Source organism: Merops nubicus, unplaced genomic scaffold (genome assembly GCF_000691845.1).
Source record: "Merops nubicus isolate BGI_N331 unplaced genomic scaffold, ASM69184v1 scaffold31772, whole genome shotgun sequence".
Lineage (NCBI taxonomy): Eukaryota > Metazoa > Chordata > Aves > Coraciiformes > Meropidae > Merops > Merops nubicus.
In genome coordinates this window covers 26,902-36,901 of record NW_008594824.1, presented here as the reverse complement: position 1 = coordinate 36,901, position 10,000 = coordinate 26,902, and the positions used below count along the sequence as shown (strand labels likewise).

At 43.7% G+C, this 10,000-nt stretch overlaps 1 protein-coding gene across 1 annotated transcript in view; it reads left to right on the top strand.

Moving 5' to 3' along the window:
• Positions 1-31: 31 nt before the first annotated feature.
• FOXP1 (forkhead box P1) overlaps positions 32-10,000 on the top strand; it is a gene marked incomplete at its 5' end in the record, with an annotated part of 33,582 nt that continues 23,613 nt past the window's right edge. The window contains 2 exons of the mRNA XM_008935887.1: positions 32-119; positions 6,234-6,317. Of these exons, the coding sequence (XP_008934135.1) occupies positions 32-119; positions 6,234-6,317 (172 nt within the window). The remainder of the gene's footprint in view (positions 120-6,233; positions 6,318-10,000) is intronic.

Below are 10,000 nucleotides of genomic sequence, written 5' to 3'. Positions count from 1 at the left end.
TCACTTAATGATTTTCTGTGTATTGTTACAGACATCTCAACAGTGAGCATGCGCTGGATGATAGAAGTACAGCCCAATGTAGAGTACAAATGCAGGTTGTACAGCAGTTAGAGCTACAGGTAAAATAAAATTTATTTTAATATTACCTCAGTATTAATCAAATCCGATTCTCGACAGCAATAAAAAATGAGTTCTGCTTTTCCCCCCCTGTGATTGAAAACCAGCTTTCAAAACCTTCTTGTAGTAGTTTTAAAAACCGTCAAAAGAAACTGCAGCTTCATTTCCTCTTTTCTAAACCGTAACTTGAAAAGAAATAGGAAACTTAAACAGGCTGACTGATTGGAAATCCATCAGTATGTATCTAATGCTCTTTATACTCACTCCAGGGGGGCGGAGGGAGGCGAGTGGAATATGGTCCCCTTCATTTAGAGTTGTTGATGATGCACGGGGGAAATGGTTGCTGTTTATTTCAAAACGCTGCATGACCTGGCTTGTTCGGTGGTCTCTCATTTACTGATACTCTCCATGTATTATTATTACTATTACTGGTATTATTTTTTGCCGTTTGTAGCAAATAATTTTTGTAAAAGTGCCAAAGGGCGTAAACTGGAATATACTGAATGCGATGCGAAGGTGTGAGCTGTTGGTGTAACTGCCTTCCCAAATGCTTCGAGTCCTTTCTGTCTCCCTGCACCTCACTGCTCTGGCTGGGCAGCTCTGACAGTGTCTCTGTGTCTAGGCAAGAGGTTAGCAAAGAAGGGGAAATTAAAACAATGTTGTACATTATATAGTTACCAGCTATTGAAAAACCTATTTTGTATGCAAGACAGCAGCGTAGAGATATATGGAAAGCCTTGGGCTAAGTACAGAAGATAATTACATTTGGAATTTTACTGAGTTAAGTCATTTATAGCTTCAAATAGTTGGAGAGAAAAATCAGCAAAAACACACTTAAACTTCTTGTTGTTACTTTTCAAGATAAGCATTTTTTAAAAATGCCTTTTATCTTCTTATCTTACAAATTATCCTTTTTCTTTCATAGATATTTCCTAAATTTTACTTTCAGGAACACTCTGGTCATGACACTCTTTCCCTATTAGCTGAAGCAATATAAACTGTTTTAATACAAGTTTTATAAAAATCAAACTACCAGTCATAAAATATCAGAGTCTTGCAGAAAATGTTATGAGAAATGGTCTGTTATTTTAACAAGTTTCTCGGGAATTGGAGGGGGAAAAAAAAAATATCTGCAGTCTTCCTGGTAAACTGAGATATGAGATAATCTTTTACCAAGCTGCAGTAATATTCAGGCTGAAGGTAAATCTAGATTCTTCAGCTACAGTCAGCTTGGAAAGCATTAATCCTTCTCTCCTGCAGTCACTGGGAATGGCTGTGCCTGGAACTACACGAGGATGCCCTCTGTTAATGGTTGGACAGGACAGAGATGATACTTGGTTACCACCTCTCCATAAGCCCTTGACAGTATTTTTTAACAATTTATCAGGGGTGCATTCTACTAATTGTTACAAGTGACTAATAGAGCTTCACACCTGTTTAGTGCTGGGGAATACCTCTTAGCTTGGAGTCAGTGCATGGGAAGGCAGCATAAGGTCCCCAAGACAAGGGCATAGTTTCAAAGTGATGTGAGGGCCAAAAAGTTTCTGTTTGTTTCTAGCACAAGAGATAGGTTGAACTGGAGGCTTCATTTAGAAGGGGCTGTTGATAACAGAGTGAGACCATCCGTGCATTGGCCAGCAAGGATAGATAGAGGAGGATAGCTTGGAGTCAGTGCATGGGAAGGCAGCATAAGGTCCCCAAGACAAGGGCATAGTTTCAAAGTGATGTGAGGGCCAAAAAGTTTCTGTTTGTTTCTAGCACAAGAGATAGGTTGAACTGGAGGCTTCATTTAGAAGGGGCTGTTGATAACAGAGTGAGACCATCCGTGCATTGGCCAGCAAGGATAGATAGAGGAGGAGGGCAGTCCTGCTTCTGAAACAGACCTTCCATCTTCTCCCTCTCCTTTTATCCTGTGTCTCAGTCCTCTGGTACTTAAAAAAAAAAAAAAAAAAAAAAAAAAAAAAAAAAAAAAAAAAAAAAAAGTTTGCTTAAATGTGTACAAGGATTTGTCCTCCAGTACCTGGTTTGGCTGTGACCTGGTTTGGCACAGAATGGTAACAAAACAGAAGTCTGACCCAAGCAGGGTTTTAAGTGATGTGGTCTGCAGTACCCAACGTGTTGTAGCAGGAGCAGTTGGACTAAGACCACTGATTGACCTGCTACTCCTGCCATGGAGCAGCTGCCAACAGAGTGGCAACCACAAGCCCTGTGGCTGACTCTTTTGGCGTTTTGTGAGCTAGGCAGAAGAGGGACCCACACGCTTTCCCCACATGACCCACAGTACTCAGTGATGACAAGAAGCTTTACCTTCCAGTGGAGCTGTGAGATACCACATGCTGTTCAAGGTCCAACAACATGGCAAGATCTAGATGCTGCACCATTTCATGCATGTAGAGTCCTGTCAAGACAGGGGTAGAATTTAACAAATTCATTCTGCCTGAGGGATGCATTTCAGATTTTGAGTGTGATGGGCCCAAATGCAAACATATTTCCTTATGCTCTTGTTTATTTTACCCAATAATAGTTTTGTCAGTGTGGTAGACAGATCAGTGGTAGTGTCTTCTAAAGAAAGTAATTTTTAAATGAACTTTCTAAAAAAATAACCCAGTTCAGATCTGGCTTGTGTTTAATTTCAAATACCCTTTTGCAGAAGAATCTCGAAGCTTTGGTCTCAGCATTTCCATCACAAACATACTTAAAATATCACAGACAAGGTAGAGATCTTCTCATATTTCACTTTGTTTAAACCATCTTGACATGATCATTTGTTGCCATTATAAATAGTGAGAATTGGGCTGCTGGGTAAAACACAAACACAGGAGCATATCCCTATCCATAGTTAGTTCTTAGCTGGAATAGGATGTCCATTTTGCAGCACCAACTTTGAGTGGAAAAACAATTCAGGACAGCAGCCAGGCCATGCTAAGTTTGAAAAATTATCTCCTAATGGGAGAAAATGAAGACAAGTGGCCATTTTCAGTTTAGTGACAACTCTGCTTGGGCCCATTTTCCTGAGGCAACCACTGACACTCTTGAAAAGCAGATCCTAAACCTTTCCTAGCACACAGCCTGCCCAGGCACCTAACGGGAGGGAAGAGGCTGTGTCTTGGTTGGCTACTGTATTGCCCATGACTGGCTTCCTTCTCTTTGTCCTTGATCTGTCCAAAATCCTGCTGCTGAAGTGATCTCCCTGTTGACGTGGCCATGTCGCTCCTCTTGGATGCCCTCGCTGGGTTTCCATTTTCACATTGTTGCTCTTTGCCATTATTTTCTGTTTGGTTTTCCTCCTGTGCAGTTTCTGCATCCTCTGTGCCTTCTGTCTTGCTCCTTGGTCACCAGGCTCCCGTGCTGCCCCTCACCTTGAGCCTCCTCTGGCCTGTGCTTTCTGTGCCTTTCCTCTCCTGCCTGTTCTGTCTGTGTGCTTTTAGGATTTAACCTCTCTGGGGCAAGATGTCCCATTGCCTGTCCTGATCTTGGTGTCAAGTTTGCAAAGCATGTACCCTGCTCTGGTTGTGTTTACTGTTGAACCATGGTTAGACACCTACATCATGGCTGTACCCCACAGAGGTGAGGGAGACTTCTCAAAATCAGGTTTCTCATGAAGAACTGGGTGGCCATCTGACAACTCCCACTGTGCAGAGCTTTCCAAATGGAGATAGGAAAAAAGAATGAAGCTTCAGATGGGGCTATATTGTAGTCCTCAGACCCCCTGTACAGAGCAGATCCTTTCATACATGGCAGGACAGTCCTCACCTAAGGACATTATCAGTAGATTAAGAGTATTTTCCTGCTTGTCTACTGGTAATCCCCATTTCTGGACCATCCGCAAGCCAGTGAGTGCCACCAGTGAGATTTTTTTCTCCCAGCAGTGGCCGAGCAAACTCTCATGGCTTCTTTTCTATGACCCCACTGACCAGAGGGGCTACTAGTAATGTCCTAGTTTTATATCACTACTGCTTCCTGACCTAAGGGAAAAACAGTTTAAAGAAATTCTTTGGATTTTTTTACTTCTCTTCAGTGCTTTGAAACTGCGAGACTTCTATTTTTCATAATTTAAACTCCTGCCTAACTGGGTGAGTGTTTGAATTCCTAGACTATGACAAAATGCTAGCGTGTGTCTGCCTGAAATGTCGAGAGGATCTTTAATAACCTCCATCCACCAGCAACGGCGTTAAAAGCTTTGCTGAGGGGCTGAGTGAAAGCACTGCAGAGAAGGACCCCGGCCACGCAGAGGGGGCCCGGAGGAAGCACCACAGGGTGTGCCCCATGCTGCCCGGGTGCCCTTCCCTCCCTCCTGCCGCCATGCAGGCAGGAAGCTTTCAGGTGCCTGCCTGTTATTTATTTTGGCTGGAAGATGTTGTTCTTCTGCAGTAGCCTGCAGACCAAAATTTAATGCGCAGGTGACCCCGCCAAGCAGCTCGTGTGCCCAGCGACTGCTACGAATGAGAGATTGCACAACAGCTGCTCTGAGACTACAACTGTTTCTCAGTTTTAATTTGTTTTTGTGTGAAGCACGGCAGCTGAGGGGCGAGACCTCTCCTTTCTCTGAAGAGGTCCTCAGAGGACTCTCAGAGGGAGAAGTTTCTGCTGCAGAGCCACGATAAGAGCCTGTCGCTGCCCTTTGGCTCTTCAGTGAAGTCCAGCACAGATCTGGTGATGAGATTGCAGGAGATCTGCTGTAGGTGTCAGGTTTTCTGTCTTGCAGCTCAGGTTTTTGACCAAGAAAAGAGCAGCCCTTTGAAAAGCCCACTCATTTTGCTTTTGCACTTCCAGAGCACACAGTGGTGATGCCATTTTTCCCTTCATTTAATTCCTGTCTTAGTAGCCTATGTGCCAAGTTTTACCCTGTCACGGTGCCTTCCTGGCACGATGAGAAACCCCTCGTCTTGTGAAGAGCAAGACAACCTTGACTTTGAGGTTATGAATGGGGATTTATGACCATGTCTCCTTTTATATACACTTAGCCCAGCTTTACTGCTACAAACAGATGATGGTGATAAGGTGGGCGAGTTGTTTAATGTTTTGCTGGAATGTGAGCACAATTCCCCTCTTGGCACCAGGAATCTGGCTTGTGTAAACCAAAAGCTTATCTCTGCAACAATTGTCATTTTTAAGAACTGCTCCAACACTTGTTGGAAACAGGAGCCTTTATGTTGGCCATGTAGGTCAGTAACACCCCTTTTTCATTAGCATCGTTTCGTAATATCTATCTTTCCACTGAATTTTTTTTTTTTTTTAAGAGCAGCTGGAAGTTCTATTCACACATACAAAAAAATTTTTGTTTCCAAAAATAATGATGATTTAGTGTCTGGCCAGTGCCTTTTAATTGCATTGGGAAGCCAGCCTGGCCAAGGATACGTATGGTGATTCCGAGACACCAGCTGTGGCCTGGTGCGGATCTCAACAAAAAATGCAGGAGATGTCCAGAGCAGGAGCTTTGCCCCAGCTCTGGGGTGTGATGTGACCGATGAGAGCGGGTGAAAGCCTTGGGCTTGTGGCCTTGTGTGCCCCGAGATGAGCGCTCTGGAGCGGTTCCTGGCGCCGTTAGCCTTTCCCACCCTGCCACGCTGAGGCGTACGCCAAAGGGACACCGGCACCTCTGCTGCTCCTGCCCCACGCTGGGGGGCCCCTGCTCAGCTTCCCAGGGTGGCCGGCTAGGAGCTGTTCCACCTTCTCCAGTAAGAAGAGCCTGTTTGGGGTGTAAAGCCACGGCCCCCTTGTGCCGCCTGCTTTCTGCTCTGAAAGGAGCCAAACGCCCCTCGGAGCCGCTGCCTCGCTGGCCTTCTGCTGTGCCTCCCGAGCCGGCGTGGGGCTGGTTAATAAACATGATTCACTGTTGTCTTTTAGCTGTCAGGGCTGGAGTGAAGCTCTTGGTGCCAGCAGGTCTAGCTCTTCTCACTCGAGGGCTAATGCATTTTGCTTTGGGAAGCAGTGACACCCGGCACCACGCGTTAGCTTTACCTCACAAATAGGCCATATACAATTTCCAAACTACTCAGCAATAAAACTCTTCTGTCTCATGCCTCGGTGCAGGCTGTTTAATTAGGAATAAGCAGAGGCTGGGTTTTATTCCATACGAGTAACAGAGGGTATTTTTTTCTTCCCCCCTCTTTCAGCTTGCAAAAGATAAAGAGCGCCTGCAAGCCATGATGACACACCTGCATGTGAAGTCAACTGAACCAAAAGCCACCCCTCAGCCCGTAAGTACCGAACTGAGCAGACAAAACCTCACTGCAAACCTCCCTTTCCTGTTCCCCGCCGGAGCGTGCAACGCGCAGCGCTGCTGGCGAGGAGATGCAAAGTGCTGCTCTGTAGGAGGCACCACCGTGGGCACCTGGGCTTTGTTGTCCCCCTCTCCAGGGAGATTCAAAGAAGCTCTGCTCAAAGCTGGTGCATGGGGCCTTGTTCTGGCCTCATGTGCTAGCCTGTTAATTTGCTTTGCATCTGTCTGGCTTGCATGAAATCTTAGGAAGTGTTAGGAAGGAGATGTAATTAAATTATTAGTCTATTTATTTTGCTTTCTCCCCGTCTGACAGACATTTACAGTAGAAGAGGCTCTAGCTGCACATTTTGATGATAATCATGGTTACCCAGTATCAGGTTTTATGCTGTTGAAACTGAGAATGGGAGACTTCTCTGAACCATTTTGCCCTTAAAAAAAAAAAAAAAAAGAATGTGGGGGAAACAGAAGTGGCTTTGCAGCCCAAGGCAGCTCCTGGGTACTCCCAAACCCAGGCAAACCCACCATCTCATCCCCTGACCAAAATGACTCTTCTTCAGCTCTTGTTTTCTCCCAACCTCTTAACGCTGAAAACGTTCCTTGGAGCTTCCAGTGATTATTCAAAATGGAGAGAGTGCTTTGCTTCTTGATTTTAAGATTTGTAAGATTTAAAGGTACACTGGCTTTATTTGATTTTGCTTTGAGTCATTGTGTGAAAATTAATTGAGCGTTGACAATCTATAGTTAGTACCAGCAATTTTAATCAATATGCAATGATGCAGCATAATGACAAAGTATTGGTTTATCTGTTTTGACTGATTTTTTTTCTATAAATAAAGCAAACACACACCCATATATGTGTGATTTATGGTGATAGAAATAAAAAGGAGTCAGACTATTAACCCAGCAAATATGGTAGCCTGCCAAGATGCAGTTGGTAGACAAAATTAATGTCTGAAACAGAACACATTACAGAGATAGAGAACATAAAATCATTAAACACTTCGCGCGCACATTTTTACTAGAAAAGGATTTCTCAGTTTCCATGTAGTTGGAAATAAATGGCTGCAGAAGTGCATAGGGAGGCTACTAGACAGAAAATTGCAGGCTATTCAGCAACACTGGAACAGGTGTCAAAGTCAACGGGAAATTTCAGGGCCTTCTTGGAGAGAGTTGAGTGGTAGGTATAAACCCTTCCATTTAAGCTGTTGAGGTGCCTAAAATTGCTTGATCCAGTGGATACCAGCCCTCTAGAGTAGAAACTACTTCCAGCATCTACAAAAATAGCATTCTTCTGGTTCCTGCATCCATCTCACCCCGAATGCAAATGCTTCAGCACGTTGTTGGCAAAGTACGTCGACCCAACAGAATGGGGAGGAGGTTTGGTTTCTATAGCTCTTACTGGATTAAAAATTAAAACAGCGGAATAATCTGGGAGTCTCAAAGCACTCTGCCTTGAGGCCTTTCATAACAGTGGTGCCCCTCAGGAGGAAGGATTAAAAACTAAAGGGAGGAAATGGTAAGAAGGCAAGAAGCGTTTGGCAGGGCCGCCCGTGATCGATGCTGGGCCGTGGAGGGCAAGAAGCTGTTGTGGGTGTTGCAGGCTATGGAGATACCACCAGTGTCACCATGAAGATTAGTGTTAGCTAATAAACAGGAATAAGCAGTAGAAAAAGGGGGGGAAAAAAAAGGAAGGAGAAAAAAAAAAAGGTAACGCAGGGGGAAAAGGGCTGTCTTGATTAGTATTAAAAATGTTTTACATTCTGGAAAATTATAGCTTTGTTGGGGACCTCCTACTAAATTTATTTTTAACTGCTCTATTGAAAATTCTGTACCACTAGTCAACATTATCTCTCAGTTGCTCAGCACAGTGTTTCTTTATTAAAAGAAATAGGCATGAATATTTTTGACTGAAAAATTAATAGCTTTTGAATTCATACACAGCAGGTTTTCTTTTGCAAAGAAGTCCAATATCGCTGCACAGCACTTCTATAACCATTTATTTAGAGTCCAAGTCAAACCTTTGACAGCTAGAGCAGTGTTACAAGCCAACATAAAGAACTCCAAGATGTAAACCAACAATAGGCAGTCTGTGTGAGGTTTGCCATTGTCAAATACATAGATTGTTTGGATTAGTTTATGTAAATGTACTGTTGTATTACCCTTTGGAAAAAAAAAGATCACATTTGTGTATGAAAAGTGGTTTCGTTCACAGGCAGCATTATAAATTCCTTATCCTTTAACTTACATGTTAGAAGTAAAAATTGGTGCCTGACAGGCCTATATTGTGTGGCACTCTGTTGTTGGATTGAAACTGCCTTCTTTTCATTTATTGAAATATAGAAAAATTTATTACAGATACCATCTGATAAATCAGAAATTATTAAAATATGTATAGGTGAAGCATTTGAAAATTAATTATAAAATGTAGAAGTATAGTGTTTTGCATAAATTGTGCTTTCCTAGTGAAAAAAATACACAGGCACTGCATAGGCTGTGCTAGACCCTAGTCCTTTTAACTCAGTGGGATAGGACTTTGGTAAAAAAGATCTGATGACCATTATTGCAGTGCAAAGTATTCTTTACATCCAGTAATTAATTTTTTTTTGCCAGCATAACTAATGCAAGGTGTACATTAGAATTAATGTATTATGGTGATTCTAAAGGAAAGAGCCGCTCCAAATCCAAACAGCAGCAGATTGGGGTTTAAAGTCGCAGCCTTTTCATGACTGAGGAAGTCTTTTTATTCTGCTTAGAGGCTCCTCATGCTTGTTTTTGAACTGTTTTGTTACTGCAGGTACAGTTGGTGACTGAGTGTTACCCATGTGCTGTTTGTACCACTGACCATCGGGACCATCTTTGCCTTTTGGGCTTCAGGCAGTTGCTGAGCGGGTTGGTTTGGACCTGTCTGGACCAGTTGGCCCACAGCCAGGTTCTTGGTGGTTGTGCATCCTTTCAAAACCTGCCCAGCTTTGGGGAAGGGTTGCCTGTCCAGTCTATGTCCATCCATCACATCCCTGCTTTCAGGTAGCTTAAGCCACCAGTAATTTTGACCTTGAGAGGAGCAGTGGAGTGGCCCGGGCATTTCACTGCACCAGTCCACCAAGACGTGTGCCCAATAAAGCTCTTTAGTTGTATGAGATTTAAGCAAGTTCTTATGTAGTGCAGTGGTTGATGGCCTAAATCTTTGGCATAGAGGGAGGTACACGGGGAGGTCGCTGCTGATGTTGGGTGTTCTGCAAAGGGCAGCTCTTCCCCTGCTCCTGGGAAGCTGCTGGGCAGACAGGAGGGCACTGGGGAAGGAGAGCACAGCAAAAACTGGGGCAGTGCCCAGTGCCTGCCACCTTTAAAAGGTCCAGCTTTATGACTGCAATGCCCAACAGAGCAGCACTTTAGAAGAAAATGGAAGAAACCATAGCAGTCACTTAGCAGGTGTTGTTATTTTGGTTTTGAAAAGAAAATGGAAGTATCTCACAACTTAACACTTGGAGCTGACAGAGTGGTTCCTGTTACTGCTACATGTGTTGTTTTGGTGAGACTAAAGGGCCAGAGTAAAGTGAGAACAAAGCTATCTGGGAAGGAATACAGTGTGACATATTTTTGTAAGGTGAATACCAAAGCCAGAAAAACAATTTCTCAAGAGTTTCATTCTGGTTTTCCTAC